The 17890-nt window shown below is 52.1% G+C and overlaps 1 protein-coding gene across 1 annotated transcript; it reads left to right on the top strand.

Annotated features, from left to right (window-relative positions):
• Positions 1-14803: 14803 nt before the first annotated feature.
• LOC119310126 (E3 ubiquitin-protein ligase EL5-like) lies at positions 14804-15262 on the top strand. The gene has a single exon (XM_037585965.1). The coding sequence runs from the start codon at positions 14804-14806 to the stop codon at positions 15260-15262; it is 459 nt and encodes a 152-aa protein (XP_037441862.1).
• Positions 15263-17890: the final 2628 nt, after the last annotated feature.

Raw genomic sequence — 17890 nt, 5'->3', positions numbered from 1 at the left:
CGACTGCCAGCAGTCGACCACAGTCTCGGGGACTACACCCAGTGGGTGCACTCAGCGTGCCCCCACCGGTCTATGAATCTATTCGACCTAGTTTGATCCCCGAGGAAAAAACTTAAGACATAAAGACTATGGTCGACTGCCAGCAGTCCACCATAGCCTTGGGGACTACACCCAGTGGGTGCACTCAGCGTGCCCCCACTAACCCGGAATTTCAATCGACACACCCAGTGGGTGTAGGACAAACTCTAGGAATTTCAGAAAGAAGAGTTTTCAGATATCATATCCTAACAGAACAGGCAGTGACCGACTGAACTGAACATTACTCTGAAGAGCTGAACTGGCGTCATAGGCTGCCTGGCTGGCTTCTCGAATTGCCTTCACTTGCTCCATCATGACCCCCGCTTGACATATTGCTTCTTTAGCAGCACTAGCTTGGTCTTCTGGGACGTGGTAGGTTGAGAAAAGCGAGGGTTGAGCAGCACTCGACGATGAAGGGCGAGCACTCGTCAACGGCACCGCAAAGGTTACGGTGGGCCGAGTGACATTGTCTCCCTCCACGGCCAATGTCTCGGGTGCTGGCACGTCCTGAGTCGCCTTGCCAGCAGACGCTTTCTTGTTCCTTCTCTGCTTAAGTGGTTCCTCCTCGTCGTCGTCGGGAAGGTCGATAACAACGTTAGATGAAGCTGCAGAAAAAGAATCAAAATCAAAGACAAGAAATCAATCAACTGAAGACGGAATTACAAGAGTCATACCAGGTTTTGAAGTAACAACATCCTCCATCTTCTGATTTCAGCTCTGCCCGAGGTATCAGAAGTAGCAGCACTGCGGTTCCAGAAGTCAGTCGATTAGCTCATGAGTCGACCAAGAATAAGCTCATGTGGAACAGACAAACTCAAGCTACACCATTACCCTGAGATAATGGGGATCACCATCTTCATCTTCGGCAAGACCTTCGCCGACTTCGACGGCGCCACTCGAGATTGGTTCGGAGCTTTCTCAGTCGACACCGAAGAAGTAGTCCGAGGGCACTTGGACGACTGTGTGACGGTTGCGACCCCCTTACCACGCTCGACCGCGGGATCATGGACAAGCTTCGAGCGTCTTTCCGAGCGAGGAGGTACAACTTCCTCCTCCTCTTCCTCCTCTTCCTCCTCACCTGAGTCATCACCCTCATCATTGTCGTCAGCATCCGAATCCCACTCCTTCGGGCTTTCGCCCCCACTTCCTTCATCCTCCTCAGTCAGTGTTTGCGCTCCATTGGGCATTGAGTATAACTCAGTGGTGGCCTGTCAGACAACAAAACAAAAACAAAGATCAATCGACCAATTCGCAGCGAAGCAGAATGAATAAAGCAAGATACAATTGGAGACAAGTGGTCATACCGTGTCCGGTGTATAGGTACAGTCGAGTGGTGGGATCCTCCTAGCCCCTCGAGGGTTGTCCTTATTCCCTGTGATTGCGGCCACCCACCTCCCCAATGTGGCGTCGTTGACCGCTTCTGGATGGACACGAGTGGTGTCTTCGGTACCACAGTACAGCTACATCGGGTGGCCTCGGTACTGAAGCGGTTGGATGCGCCGTCTAAGGAAGACCTCCAGAAGATCCATACCCGTCACTCCGTCCCTAACAAGTTGGACTACGCGCTCCATCAACATTTTTACCTGAGCTTTCTCCTCAGGAAGCACCTTTAGAGAAGAGGGTTTGTCCACTCGGTCAATGGAGAACGGAGGGAGACCAGTCAACTGCCCCGGCGTCGACTCGTCTTGGTAGTAGAACCAAGTCGACTGCCACCCTTTGACCGACTCAGGAAGGGTCATGGCCGGGAAAGTACTCTTATTCCTCATCTGAATCCCAAGACCCCCGCACATCTGGATAACCTTAGTCCTCTCATCATCTGGACTCACCTTTTTCACCGTCTATGAGCGACAGGTGAATATGTGCTTAAAGAGACCCCAGTGTGGTCGACAACCCAGGAAGTTCTCGCACATGGACACGAAAGCAGCAAGATAGGCAATGGAATTGGGAGTGAAGTGGTGGAGTTGCGCCCCAAAGAAGTTCAGAAACCCTCGAAAGAAAACACTCAGCGGCAGAGAGAATCCACGGTCTACATGAGTGGCAAGGAGAATGCACTCACCCTCCTGCGGCTGCGGTTGACACTCGGTCCCCGGAAGCCTTGCTGACCCGTGGGGGATCAGACCTCGTTGGCCAGGTCATTGAGATCCGTCTCGGTGATGGTCGAACGGATCCAATCCCCTTGGACCCAACCTTTTGGCAGGCAGGACCTTGATGAAGATCCGCCCCAACTAGACACTCTCCCCTTCGCTTTCCCCGTCGCCGTCGCCTTCTTCGCGTGCTCCAAGGCCGCCGTCTTCTTCTTCACCATTGTCGCCGGCGAAGCACGCGAGGAGTGGATAGGCGGAGGCGAGAGCAGGCACAGCGGGCGGGGGCAAAGAGGGCAGAGAGGAGAATGAGAAGGCACTGTTCAAAAACCCTCGCCCGGCGCTTTATATAAGGACGCTTCCAAGTGGCTGACAAGTAGGCCCGGGCGGTCCTGTCACATCCCGAAACAGTCGCGCACGCATGATACGTGGCAAAAAAGGCGGCGTGGAAATCAAGGCGTCCACGCCTTATCTCATCCGAGTACCGTGGTCCGCCCCGCTTCGCACGCTTCCCAAAATTCGGATCCCACAAAATCCGCTAATAGCAGATCAATCTGTCAGACGATAGATTTCCTGCGATCCGTCGCTCGGAAGTTCACTAAGTTCAAAAGTTCACTCGACAGAAGAAAAGAATGGATCAAGGCGACTGAAAGAAAAGTTAATGCCAACGCCGTAAAAGAAAAATCGCTGATCCAGGATACGACATAATCAGAGCATGGGAAATGGGTCGGAGAAAATTATCAACCCCTTCCTCACTCGAACCTCGATCCATTCGGGGGCTAATGATGAAGATATGTATCTAGGGTAGGACATCCTTAGAAGAAGCTACCTTCCAGTCGACCAAGAGGGACTTCACTCGACGAACTCAAGGACACTCGACGATGAAGATAGCCACTCGACCATGAAGCTAACCACTCGACGACCAGGAGACATAAAGTCACTCAGCACGCAACGGTCTGTCATTAAGTAGCTTTAATAATCTTCATGGCACTTTATGAGGGCGTTACCAGTAACCCCCTGTCTTAATGTACTTTAAACCCTACATAACTGTGGGTCGGAGGGGTCTGGCAAACTCTATATAAGCCACCCCCTCCTCAGTGTAAAGGGTTCGCACCCCTGTAACTCATATACACAGAAAACCAGTCGACCGCCTCCGGGCTCTGAGACGTAGGGCTATTACTTCCTCCGAGAAGGGCCTGAACTCGTAAAACACTCGTGTGTACAACTACTCCATAGCTAGGATCTTGCCTCTCCATTCCTACCCCCATTCTACTGTCAGACTTAGAACCACGACACTTATTGCAAAAATCTACAAGTCATAAGAAACCAAGCACTAGGCACATGCTCCTAGGGGGATAGATTGGTAGGAAAAGACCATCGCTCGTCCCCGACAGCCACTCATAAGGATGCACAATCTAAGAACACCTCATGTTTCAAATTTGTTACATAACTTTTACCATACGTGCATGCTACGGGATTTGCCAACTTCAACACAAGCATTCTTTAAATTCATAATCACCCAACTATCATGACTCTAATATCACCACCTCCATATCTCAAAAGAATTATCAAGTATCAAATTGATCATAGCATCCAATTCACTTCCTATGATATTTTTTATTATACCCAACTTCGATGCCCATCATTCTAGGACCAATTTTATAACCATAGCAAATACCATGCTGTTCTAAGAGACTCTCAAAATAATATAAGTGAAGCATGAGAGATTAACAATTTCTTCAAAATTAAGCCACCGCTGTGCTCTAAAAGATATAAGTGAAGCACTAGAGCAAAAACTATCTAGCTCAAAAAATATAAGTGAAGCACATAGAGTACTCTAATAAATTCCAATCAAGCGGGTTTCTCCCAAAAAGGTGTGTACAACAAGGATGATTGTGGTAAACTAAAAATCAAAGAGTAATATCATACAAGACGCTCCAAGCAAAACACATATCATGTAGCGAATAAAAATATAGCTCCAAGTAAAGTTACCGATAGATGAAGACGAAAGAGGGGATGCCTTCCGGGGCATCCCCAAGCTTAGGCTTTTGGTTATCCTTGAATATCTTGGGGTCCCATGGGCATACCCAAGCTTAGGCTCTCGCCACCCCTTATTCCATAGTCCATCAAATCTTTACCCAAACTTGAAAACTTCACAACACAAAACTCAACAGGAAATCTCATAAGCTCCGTTAGTGCAAGAAAGAAAAACCACCACATAAGGTACTGTAATGAACTCATTCTTTATTTATATTGGTGTTAAACCTACTGTATTCCAACTTCTCTATAGTTCATACCCCTACATACTAGCCATAGATGCATCAAAATAAGCAAACAACACACGAAAAACAGAATCTGTCAATAATAGAACAGTCTGTAGCAATCTGTAACTCTTGAATACTTCTGGAACTCTAAAAATCCTACCAAAATAGGAAGTCCTTAGAAATCCTACAAGGTTGGTGTCGCGCACTGCCGTTCGTTCCATCGATCAGGCCAGGAAGGAAGGAAGATGGAAGAGATGAGCCCCGCCATGACGTTCGATCTCGAGGTGGCGGCGGTGGTCCCCCTGGCGGTGCTCATCGTCGCCCTCGCCGCTGCCGCCTCGGGCGCCTGCAGAGGCGACGCCGGCGCCGCGGCGGCGGCCGAGGACGTGGAGCGCGCGCTGAGCGATGCGACGCTGGTGGCGTATGCGCAGGTGGGCGAGGCGGCGAGGGCGCGGTAGCGCTGCTGCGCGTTCTGCCAGTCGGAGTACGCCAAGGCGCCCGAGGAGGTGGTGCGCGTGGTGCCGGCGTGCGGGCACTTCTTCCATGCCGCGAGCGATGCCGACCGGTGGATCCGGGCGCGCCGGACGTGCCCGCTCTGCCGGGGCGCGCTCTGGCCTGCCGCGCCGCGCCCGTCGGACCGCGCCGGCACCGTCGTCGTTGTAGTGGTCGTACCGTAGCCGATCATTTTATTTTCTTTCTTCTTATCAGCTCCAGCTGCTTTGAGCTTCGTACGTACTAGTAGTAGGGGAAGATGCATTGCACACCTTCACTTGCTACTGGTGAAATGGGACGTTCTTTCTTTGCTGCAAGAATTTTAATGTCTCTAGTGCGAATTTCATTTGTCATCACGCCAACGGCTGAAATAATCGGGATTAGGTGATAACGTGTCCAACTGATAACATTTCATACCTCTGATACGTTTACCACAGGTAGGCAGCGAATTAGGTGGCGTTGGAACACTCATGCAATAGTTAAGGGAGACTGCCACACCTCATCTTTTCATCTTAATTCTTCCTCGCGTTGGCATCAGATTTTCTCTGGCAAGCCCGCACCCTCCACCCTCACCCGTCAACCTTGACTCCCCTCCACCTGTGTCGCCGTCGGTTCCGGGTCACTCCTGGCCGAGGCCTCGCTGTCGCCGGCGTCCCCGTCGTATTCGGCCTCGGGGCTTGGCTGCTCCTCCCACTCGTCTCTCTATGTGTTTTGTAAATAGTCGAGAAAACCGTTAAGTTCATTATCAAAGTTTTCTCATTTTGGATTGTTTGGAGGAGTTGAGGCCCCTATTCAGGCATGAATTCAACTTCAGAAATCTTGTTAAGCTGCATTTGGAGCATCTCCTACACCTACAGTATCTATATTGGAGGAAAAGGTGTACTATTAGATCCATTAAAGTGGGGGAGGAGAACACTAAATTTTTCCATGCCTTGGCTTCTGAAAGATATAGGCATAACTCCATTGCTTCTTTAAGGCTGGAGGATGGCTCTGTGGTGTCTGATCATGAGCAAATGGCTGCTGCTCTATGGCTTAATTTCAAGAATAGAATGGGCACTAGTCATGGGATTGAAATGTGTTTTGATCTCTCCTCTATTTTGGATAGGGTGAAGGGTTTGGATTCCTTGACTAAAGTGTTCTCCAAGGAGGAGATGGATAACACTGTTAAGAACATGCCTATTGATAAGTCACCTGGCCCTAATGGATTTAATGGCTTGTTTTTCAAAAAGTGTTGGCATATAATCAGCAAGGACTTCTATGCTTTGGCTGCTGCTTTTCATGAAGGGACTGCTAATCTTGAGAATATCAACTATTCATACATCACTCTGGTACCAAAGAAGAGGTCTCCTGAATCTGTCAATGACTTTAGACCTATCTCTCTTACTGGTATGGGGGTTAAGTTTCTTTCAAAGATGGTTGCAAACAGGCTTCAGTTGGATATCATGAGATGTTTACACAAAAACCAATATGGTTTTATCAAGTCAAGAACAATCCAGGACTGTGTGGCTTGGACACTTGAATACTTGCATCAATGCCACCAGTCTAAAAGGCCTATTGTTATTCTTAAGTTAGACTTTGAGAAAGCTTTTGATTCAATTGAGCATGAGGCTATATTTCAGATTTTGAGACACAAAGGTTTCAATGACAAATGGATTTCCTGGGTTAAGCAGTTCCTTGCTTCTAGTACTTCTTCTGTTTTGCTTAATGGAGTACCTGGTAAGCAATTTACCTGCAAGAAAGGTGTTAGGCAGGGTGACCCTCTCTCTCCACTCCTGTTTGCAATTGCTGCTGATTTGTTGCAATCAGTTGTGAATGATATGTTTCATAAGGGACTTTTGGAGCTTCCCATTCCTTGTCATGACAAGGACTACCCCATTATTCAGTATGCTGATGACACCCTAATTATATTGCCTGCCGAGGAACCTCAATTGGTTGCTTTGAAGAAGATGTTACTTCTGTTCTCCAAGTCCACTGGGTTGCATGTCAACTATCATAAGTCTTCTATGCTTCCTATTAATGTTGATCAAGTGGAGATAGCTAGGATGGCTTCAGTTTTTGGTTGTGTGGTTGGCTCTCTGCCTTTTACCTATCTTGGGCTACCTGTGGGAATCAACAAACCCAAGATTCTAGACTTAATGCCTTTGGTGGATAGTATGGAGAGGAAACTTTCTGTAAGCTCCTCCTTCCTTGCTCATGGAGGAAGGCTACAGTACTTGATCTCTGCTCTCTCTTCTGTTCCTATTTTTTTCCTCTGCAGTTTGGACCTGCCTCCTGGTATTTTAAAGCAACTGGAGAGAATTCAGAGGCAGTGCCTTTGGAGAAAGTATGGACAGGAGTCTGGTCAGTCTTTGGCTGCTTGGAGCTTGGTCTGCAGACCAAAGAATAAAGGTGGGCTGGGTATTTTGAATTTGGGGCTGCAGAATGAAGTCCTACTCCTCAAACATGTTAGTAAGTTCTACAATAAAGTTGATGTTCCCTGGGTGCATTTGATTTGGAATACTTACTATCATGGTAGAGTCCCTCATGCCACAACCATTTGTGGTTCCTTCTGGTGGAGGGATATTTGCAATTTAATGGATAAGTTCAGGATGGTCTGTGCTGTGCATGTTCATAGGGGTGACACAGTTCTGTTTTGGTCTGATTCTTGGTCTTTGGGAGATTCCAGTGTACCACTTGATCAAAGATTTGCAAGACTATTCTCCTTTGTCATTGACCCTCTTATTTCTGCTGCTGAGGTTTTTGAGATGTCTGAGCTCACTCCTTTATTTCATTTACCACTCTCTGAGAGAGCTTTTGGTGAGTTGCAGTCATTGCAATCCTTGCTTGGAAATTCAAATCTTAATCACCAGTTGAATGATGTTTGGGTTTGGAAAGAGGATGGAAAGGATTACTCTGCCAAGAAATATTATACCTTCTTGCATAAGCATATTGTGTCAAACCCAATATTGTCCTGGATTTAGGCTAGTTGTTGCACCTTGAGGATCAAGTTCTTTGCTTGGATGTCGATCATGGATCGCCTGAATACACAAGATATGCTGGAGAGAAGGCACTGGAATGTTTCTGACTCAAATTTGTGTGTGTTGTGTCCCACGCACACCAAGGAGGACAGGGATCATCTTTTCTTCCAGTGTAACTTTAGTTGCAGGGTCTGGAACTACCTTCAAATCAGCTGGCCTGCTGGAGATGACATGACTGCCATTGCTTATCAAGCTAGAAGGGATTTTGCAAGGCCTTTCTTCTCTGAAGTTGTTTTTCTAGCTTGCTGGAATATCTGGAATGTTAGAAATGACAGGGTTTTCAGGAATATCAAACCATCTTTTCGTAGGTGGAGAGCTTCATTTATTTTGGACGTTTCTCTTTTAGTTCATAGGATTAAACCTAAATTCAAAGATGATCTGATTAGATGGATCTCTTTTTTGCCTCCTTGAGGTTAGCTTTTTCACCTTGCCTTTTCTCTTTTAGGGTCTCCCTAACCTTGTAATTACTGCACATATGTATTTTTGTTTGGGAGTAATAAAATTGCTGTGGGGCCTAAGCCCTACAGTTTCAGGTCAAAAAAAAGTGTTCATCCACCAACACTTGCAGGGGAGGGTACCTACCAGTACCAGACTAGTGGGTTCCTTAGTTGACTTTGATGTGTTCTAAGTTTTAACTGGCTGAGAGACGTCCAAGACGCTGGCGGACGCAGGTCACATGGGTTCTTTCCAGTCGGAAGAGGAAGGAACGACTGAGGACACCCGAGAAATGTCACCCGAGTCAAAGAGCTGACAAGGAAACCAACACAAGAACTAGATGTTCTAGAAGCAAGCGAGAAGGCTTCCCTCGAGCGGGGCCAGCCCACGACACAATTGGAAGGTTCCACGATTTTGACAGTGTAGAAGGGCAAGTTATGGGCTGTGCAATCTCGATGTATTGATCAGTGCACCAGGCACGTATATATAAGTACAGAGGTGGGCCACAACCTCAACTATACAAAGGAAATAGGAGGTGGGCTCTACACACAAATATACACGTACACAATATATTCAACACCCCCCACAGTCGAAGCGGCGCTAGTGACGCAAAGACTGAAACGAAACTCCTCGAAGGTAGAAGTCGGCAGTCCCTTCGTCATCACATCGGCGAACTGTTGGGCAGTCGGCACATGGAGAACCCCAATGCGTCCAAGAGCCACCTGCTCGCGCACAAAGTGAATGTCCAGCTCAATGTGTTTAGTCCGGCGATGATGAACGAGGTTGGCGGAGAGGTACACCGCAGAAACGTTGTCACAGTAGACAACCGTAGCCTGGGATACGTCGTGATGCAGCTCCTGAAGTAACTGTCGTAGCCAGGTGCACTCGGCAACAGCGTTGGCCACAGCTCGGTACTCAACGTCCACGCTGGAGCGCGAAACCGTGGGTTGTCGCTTAGACGACCACGAGACGAGTGAAGGACCGAGGTAGACGCAGTAGCCAGAGGTGGACCGACGAGTATCGGGGCAGCCGGCCTAGTCTGCATCGGAGTAGGCCACCATCTCCAGAGAAGTAGACGCCGTAAGTGTCAACCCAAGTGTCATCGTGCCGCGGATGTAATGAAGGATCCGCTTCACGAGAGTCCAATGAGAGTCACGAGGGGCGTGCATGTGGAGACACACCTGCTGAACATCATACTGAAGATCCGGTCTCGTGAGAGTCAAATACTGAAGAGCGCCGACAATAGACCGGTAGAAAGGAACATCCGACGCAGGCGAGCCCTCAAGAGCAGAGACCTTGGCCTTCGTGTCAACAGGAGTAGCAACAGGGTGACAGTTGAGCATGCCAGCACGCTCAAGAAGCTCATGTGCATACTTCTGCTGATGAAGGAAGAAACCGTCCGGACACCGAACGACCTCAATGCCAAGGAAATAATGTACAGCACCCAGGTCCTTGATAGCAAACTCGTCACGCAGCCGGAGAGTAATCTACTGAAGAACAGATGCGGAGGAGGCCGTCAGGATGATGTCATCGACGTAAAGCAGCAAATATGCAGTCGTGTCACCGTGGCGATAGACAAACAGTGAGGCATCCGAGCGAGTAACGCTGAAGCCCAGTGTCTGAAGAAACCCGGCGATCCGCTGGTACCAGGCGTGGGGTGCCTGCTTGAGCCCATACAGAGAGCGGGACAGCAGACACACATGGCCGGGAAGTGAGGCGTCGACAAAACCGGTGGGTTGCTCACAATACACCTGCTCCTCAAGATGGCCGTGGAGAAAGGCGTTGGAGACATCCATCTGGTGAACAGGCCAGCCGCGGGATACGGCGAGCTGGAGAACGGTGCGGATCATGCCCGGTTTGACAACCGGGGCAAACGTCTCAGTGAAGTCCACTCCAGCGCGCTGGCGGAAACCACAGACCACCCAGCAAGCCTTGTAGCGCTCGAGAGTACCATCCGAGCGGGTCTTATGGCGAAAGACCCACTTGCCGGTGATGACGTTGGCGCGAGGAGGCCGGGAAACCAGGGTCCAGGTGCGATTCCGTTGAAGAGCATCGAACTCTTCCTGCATCGCCGCAAGCCAGTGAGGATCACGGAGGACGGCGCGAGCGGATGCGGGAATGGGCGACGGCTCCGCGGCAGAGGCGGCAAGGACGTACTCGTCGCTCGAGTACCAGAGGCTCGAACGATGAACGCCGGTATGAGCGCGGGTGACTGGGGCGGGCGGCGCCGCCGAAGCCACCGGCGAGGCAGCCGGCGAGACGGCCGGCGTCGGGGCCGGCGAGGGGGCCGGCGTCAGGGCCGGCGAGGTAGCCGGCATCGGAGCCGGCGAGGGGGCCGGCATCGGAGCCGGCGTCAGGGCCGGCGAGGTGGCTGGCGTCGAGGCCGCGGAAGAGGCGGCCGAGCCTGCAGCTCCCGATCCCACGGCGCCTGAGCCGGGGGCGGCGGGTGAAGGCGGGGCGCCGGCTGCACCGTCAGAGCCGGCCGAGGAGGCCGAGGGGGCGGGTGCCGGCGTGAGGGCACGAGGACCGCCAAAGCCCGGAGGCGGTCCACGAGCCTGATGGGACTGTCCACCTGACGAAATCGTCGAAGGGCCGCCAGTGGCCAGCGGTGACGAGACGACAAGGGGTACCTGCTGCTGAAACGGAAACACCATCTCATCAAAGTAAACGTGTCGGGAGGTGAAAACACGATGTGAGACAGGATCATAGCAGCGATAGCCCTTGGTGTTAGGTGGGTAGACGAGAAAGATGCAGGCGACGGAGCGGGGTGCAAGCTTATGAGGCGCAATAGCGACGATGCTAGGGTAGCATAGGCAGCCGAAGATGCGAAGCCCATCATAAGAGGGGGGTGCACCGAAGAGAAGATGATGAGGTGTAAAGTTCCCGCGAGTACGACATGGGCGGATGTTGATGAGGAGAGAAGCGGTGGCGAGCGCGTCAGGCCAAAAGCGCGGAGGCACATTGGCATGAAAGAGAAGAGTCCTAACGCAGTCATTGAGAGTGCGAAGGATGCGCTCAGCACAAACATTCTACTGCGAGGTGTACGGGCAAGTGAGACGAAAAATCATGCCATGTGTGGTGAGAAGATTACGAACAGCGAGGTTGTCAAACTCCTTCCCGTTGTCTGTCTGCAACACAAGAATGGGACGACCAAACTGCGTGAGAACATAAGAATAGAAAGCGGCGAGAGTGGATATAACATCCGACTTGCGGCGCAACGGGAAGGTCCACATATAATGCGAAAAATCGTCAAGTATGGCAAGATAATAAAGAAAGCCCGTATTACTGGCAACAGGAGATGTCCAAACATCACTATGAATTAACTCAAACGGGTACGATGCAACAAAAGAAGAAGCCCTAAACGGAAGACGAGCATGTTTTCCAAGGCGACATGCATGACACGAGTGATCCTCGTTCTTATTACACGTGAAAGAAAAACTCCGAAGTATGTGGCGAAGGGTGGCAGGATTAGGATGACCCAAGCGAGCATGCCAAAGATCCACTCTGGTGGCGAGAGCGACAGGGGCGGCGGAAGTGGTGGAGGTGGCGGAGTGAACCGGGTAGAGCTCGTCGGGGTTGTCACATCGGTGGAGCACCATCCGCGTGCGAGTGTCCTTAACAGAAAAACCACATTCGTGAAATTCAACGGTAACCGGATTTTCACGTGTAAGAGAACGAACAGAAACAAGATTTTTAATAAGTTCAGGAGAAACGAGAATATTAGACATGGATATAGGAGTGGAGTTAGACGGAAAATATGTATGCCCAATATGGGTGATGGGAAGGGAAGAGCCGTCACCGACGGTGATGCGGTTGGAAGTGTGGACAGGATGGGCGGTGTGGAGGTTACCGGCGTACGCCGCCATGTGAGCGGTGGCGCCGCTGTCCATGTACTAGTCGCCACCGCCGGTGTAGCTGGACGGGGAAGGAGTGTTGTGGAGAGCCGCCAGGAGGGAGCGGGTCCCATGGTGCCGACGGGAGAGGCGGCGCGGCCGTCAGGGGCAGCAGCGGCGGCCCACCTGGCGGCGGCTGCTGACCGTAGGGCGCCGCGTAGGGCTGCGGTGCGGCGTAGTACGCCTGGTGTGGCTGAGGCCGGGTGCCGAGAATGCCCGGGGCAGGGGCCCGAGGAACCGGCATGGAGTAGGCGTGGACAACGCCGGTCCATGGGTTCTGGCCGGCGTACCACGGGGCCGGCTGAGAAGCCTGCTGCGGTGGGCGGGGCGCTCCTCCCTAAGCACCTGCGCCCCCTGCTTGCGGCCGCCACGACGATGCCGCGACAACCCCCCCCCCCCTGTTGGCCGCCGGCTGGGGCGGCGGGAAGGGGGCGGCCGGTGCGGGCGGCAAGCTTGGCGGGAAGGCGGCCGCCGCCGGCTGGGACGGCGTCGGGCGCGGCGTTGGCGGGGCCGAACCCCCACGGGTGCCTGCGACGAGGGCGGTGTGGGTCGCGCGAGACCGCGCCACCCGCATTCAGCGCTCCTCCAACTTGAGGTACGCGACCACCTTGGCGAAGGTGGGCTCCGGGATGAGGGTGAGGTTGGAGGTGGCGTTCCCGAAGTCCTCGTTGAGGCCGCCGGAGAGGGTGCTGATGAGGAGCTCGTCGCCGATCTTTTCCCCAAGATCGCGGAGCTCATCGGCGAGCTTCTTGAGGCGCATGCAAAAATCATCGATGGATGAGTCAAGTTGCTGCACCTGTAAAACTCATCATAGAGCAGGACCTTGCACTGCAGCCGATTGTCGGTGAAGAGGTCGTTGAGCTTGGTCCAGACCGCATAGGCGTCGTCCTCGTCGTCCACCACGGTGTGGAAGAGGTCGCTGGAGATGGTGAGGTAGAACCAGCGGATGATGGTGGTGTCGAGGATCATCCATTCCTCGTCGTTGATCATGAGTGCCGAGTCCATGGTGCCGTCCACGTGGCCGTGCAGGAGGTACTCATGGAACACAAGCGAAAAATACCGCTTCCAAGCGGAGTAGGACGCGGTGGTGTGATCAAGCTTGACCGGAACACGCTCATGGATGTTGAGGTCGCGGACGAGGGTGACATCGGGACCGGCGAACGGGTTGGAGACGGTGGACGAGGAGGAGCTCATGGCGAGGGTTAGGGTTTGGGACCTACGGGGCGGGTTGCGGCGCGACTGGGAGGTGCGACGGCGCAGGCGGCAGGTGGGGTGGAGCGGGTGCCGCGCGGGTGGGAGGGAAGGTGGCGGCTAGAGGGAGGGCGCGGGCGGAAGCGGGACAAGCGGCAGCGGCGGCCTCGGGAAGAGGCGGCGGCAGCGGCGTGCGAGGTGGTGGGGAGAGGCGGCGGCGACCAGCGGCGGCGACGACGACCGGGAGAGAGGTGGCGGCGGCCGGGAGTAGCGGCGGTGGCGGCGGCGCGTAAAGGCGCGGCGGCGGCGGCAGCTTTAGGGTTAGGATCATGCTGCGATAGATACCATGTAGAAGGGCAAGTTATGGGCTGTGCAATCTCGATGTATTGATCGGTGCACCAGACACGTATATATAAATACAGAGGTGGGCCACAACTCAACTATACAAAGATAACAGGAGGTGGGCCCTACACACAAATATACACGTACACAATATACTCAACAAACGGTGTCAGCTGCCACGAATTTTCACAGTGGAGTAGTATAAGCCAAAACGTTACTGTCCGAGCAAGTGCAGCATATATACATACAGTTTATTTAAATAAAGCGCGTCACTGCAATCTTAGTGCTTTTGTTTTTCTATGTGGTCGGCACGCAAGCGAGCGCATCAACTAATCATATGGTGAAAATTATGACGAATACCAAGGGTAATAATCTTATAGCCCTTTCTGCCTTTTCGCTACTCTATATGAGGATTAATCAATTTCTACAATCTATCCGATTAATTTTAGAGCAATTCTTCGTATGTAACCTTTTTTTTGTTGACAAATTCTTTGTATGTAACCTAATGTGCACCGCAAAGGAAAAAATATAACGTGGATAACTTCTTTTAGTTGAAAGAATAAAAAACATGGTTTCCCGCAAAGAAAAGATGAATAAAAAACATGATTGGATTTTAAGAAATTACAAAAGTCTACGGATGAACAAACAGTTTTAGCTGGTTGTCATAACAAGTGAGGCTGCTGTAAATGGAAGACAGCGACGTCGTTTTTCATTTTATTAAGAGAGGCAAAGGGATACAAGTTACAGGGTAATAATCACATCTTGAATCATTTTCAAAAGAAAAGAGAGAAGACGAAGACAACTAATCAAGTCCAAAACCGGAGTAGTGAAACAAGACAGCCGCAAGGGAATTGTCCACCGGAAGAAGAAAGGAAATCAGCTGAAACATTCTGGGAAAGCTCAACGCCTGTCTTTCCTTGACACTACGTACTGACTTGGCCGAGAAGGCTCTGGACCGGAGCTCCTATACAAAGGCTGGACTGGAGCGGTAGTTCGCTGGCATTGGCAGCATGGACCCGGAACTCGTGCTCCACCTGGAGATCGCCGCGGTGGTCCTGATGGCAGTGATCATCGTCGCCGTGGCCGTCATCGCCTCCGGCGGAGCCTGCGACGACGCGGCCGGCGCCACCGGGAGCGCCGCGGTGCACGACGCCGACGTCGAGGCCGCTCTCGGCGACGAAACGCTCATGACATACGAGCAGGCGGTGGCCACGAAGAAGGAGAAGGAGGAGGGAGAGGAGGAGCGGTGCGCCATCTGCCTGTCGGAGTACGGCGAGGGCGAGGCCGGCGAGCTGGTGCGGGTGGTGCCGGCCTGCGGGCACTTCTACCACGCGAGCTGCGACGTCGACCGCTGGCTCCGGAAGCGCGGGACGTGCCCGCTCTGCCGCGGAGGGCTCGGGCCGCCGCTGCCGGGGCTGCCACGGCCGGAGTGCCCGCCGATGCCGCCACGGATGCCGTCTTTAGCTTAGCGCGTCTCGTTTTTCGACGGCTGCTTGTTAGGATTCATGTTCTTGCGGAGTGCAGAGGATGCTGCAGCATTGCGCGCTTGCGCACGTGAGGCGGCTCAATTTGCAGGAGGAAATGGTGAATGCAAATTATTTACTTTCCGTTGCTTCCAAAGGAAATATTGTATTGTCACGACAGTTATTACCAAGAAAATTCTGTCGCAATGCGTGATGAAAATGGGCGCCGGACAAGAGACTAGAATATCATCTCACACACAGGCGATTAGACTGATGCCATTACAATATACGGACTAAATCACAAGCAATTTTAGTTGACAGAAAGAAAGAAAAAAAAGTTGATAGCAAGAGCGAGCCGACATCGAGTTTTTCTTGGGTAAGCAAAGACCAGCACGTCCACTGCCATCACTAACCAGAAAACACAGCTATCATTAATCAGCATCATTTTTTTGAGCATGTTATCAGTCAGCATCTGAGCTGAGCAGTGTGGGCAGAGTCTTTGCGTTGACTTTGACACGTTTCAGCCACAGTGTTCGTACCTTGAAACTCGAAATAAAAAATCTGCACCTAGTCCTTCCTCCAAATTCAAATCTGGTGAGAAACATCTGGTATTCACACCTGTTGCCGTGGTCTTCGAGACCTTGGAGAATATATGTAGTAAACTCCGTGTCACGAAGGGGCTCGCCAATGGAGGCAAGCTGATCAGCAAGGCGCTTGATTTTGTTGAAGAAGACGGTGACGGAGTGATGATCCTTGTGAGTCTCATTAAGCTGGGTACGAAGAGCCATATGCTGAGATGATGACTGCGCGGAGAAGCTAGACTCCAGCGCACTCCATACCTCATGTGATGTAGTAGCAAAAAGTACCAAGGCGGCAACGCCCTCGGTGAGAGAGGACTGTATCGCCAAGAGAATCGCTTGATCTTGAGCAATCCATGGTCGGTACATATGATGATCTGGCGAAGGACACGACAAAGTTCCATCCACAAAACCCTCCAGATAATGACTGGGAAGGAGGGGAAGAATCTGCTCACGCCAGAACAAATAGTTGTCCATCTTCAGTTTTACCTGGAGAAGGTTGCTGAAGTAGAATGGCGGAGTTGTGATGACGTCGAGGGCAAAGTCGTAGGGTGGTACAGTAGCAGCACCAGAAGAGGCGACATCGGGCGAGGACTGCATTGCAGCCGGAGGAACCGGTGGTGGAGGAGACAGCGACGCGCCATAAGGAGTAGGCCTCAGGAACGCCTGGTAGCCGGAGCCGTACGGAGCACCATAGCCAGCACCATGAGGGGCGCCATGTCCAGTGCCATAGTGAGTGCCGTAGGGGGCGCCGTAGGACATGCCGTAGGGGGCGCCGTAAGGAGCACCGTAGGCAGCAGGATCATGCGTGTACGGTGACGGTGCGTAGGGCGCCAGCGTGCCATAGTTATGGTGCAACACCGGCGATCCGAGAGGGGCCGAAGAAGTAGACCTGGAAAACAGAGCACCCGTCGATCTGGTCATCAGCGGGGTAGACATAGGTCCTCCTTGGAGGAGAGTAGCCAGGAACGATGACACAGAAGCCGGCGGACCAAGGACGGGCGCACGCGATCCGATGGGATCAGCGAGCGAGGGCAGGGCGGAGAGCTCCGTGGCGGCAGCAGACGAGGTGGCTGCGCCGGTGAGAGTAGCAAGGGTGGCCGCGTCGGAGAGGGCAGCGGCGGCGGCCGCCAAGGAGTCAGCAGCGGAAGACGACATGGGCGGCGGTGGCGTAGCGACTAGGTCGGGCGGCGGCTGCGTAGCGATTAGGGCAGGATCGAGTTAACGATCGTATCTGATACCATGTTACGCAAGAGGTTTTGGGGTATTGTGGGCTTCCACACCACAAGGTTCGGCCACGACAATATATATATATATGGAGAGAAACCACTCTGGATACAAGTACAGTTGTATACAAGTTATAATACGTATTGACGTATAACTACAAGTCTAACAACACTCAAAAATTAACAATCATGGTACCAATCTACTCCTTCCGTTCCGATTTACTCGTCGTGGTTTTAGTTCACCGATTTACTCGTAATTTAAACTAAAACCACGACGAGTAAATCAGAACGGACTAAAACCACGACGAGTAAATCAGAACGGAGGGAGTACATGTGATGCCCCAATTGTGATACTTCTGTGCAATTAACTCCCCGTCGGAAGAGGAAGGACTGAGGACACCGAAAGATGTCACCCTAGTCAAAGAGCTCACAAGGACAACAACGCAAGCACAGTGCAGGTACGTTCTAGAAAGTGAGCAAGAAGGTTTTCCTCGAGCAGGGCCGGCCAAATTTCGTGTTTTGACCCTTTTCACATCTAAAATCGAGATCTGACCCCATTATGGAAAAATTTCGAGATTTGACCCTTTTGCTACCGCCGGAGACCCCGACAGTAGATGTGTGCAGGCTACCGCCGCCCCTCATGACGGTAGGTTCCCTGACGCCGTCTGGCCGTCAACGGCCGTGTATACGTGGCAAAGGACCTACCGCCTCCGTCTATGGCGATAGGCTGTTGCAACCTACCGCCAGGCTCTCCGGCGGTAGGTTCCTGGATAAGGTTTTGAAGGAGGGGGCTGTGCTGCTCCCCCACCCACTCATTCACCCCACTCTTC

Source organism: Triticum dicoccoides, chromosome 5B (genome assembly GCF_002162155.2).
Source record: "Triticum dicoccoides isolate Atlit2015 ecotype Zavitan chromosome 5B, WEW_v2.0, whole genome shotgun sequence".
NCBI lineage: Eukaryota > Viridiplantae > Streptophyta > Magnoliopsida > Poales > Poaceae > Triticum > Triticum dicoccoides.
Note: the sequence above shows the minus strand (reverse complement) of the source record. Positions and strands in the feature narration are given on the sequence as shown.

Bases quoted from the DNA above. Each gene is read 5' to 3' on its own strand.
- LOC119310126 (XM_037585965.1), top strand. From the start codon at position 14,804: ATGGACCCGGAACTCGTGCTCCACCTGGAGATCGCCGCGGTGGTCCTG.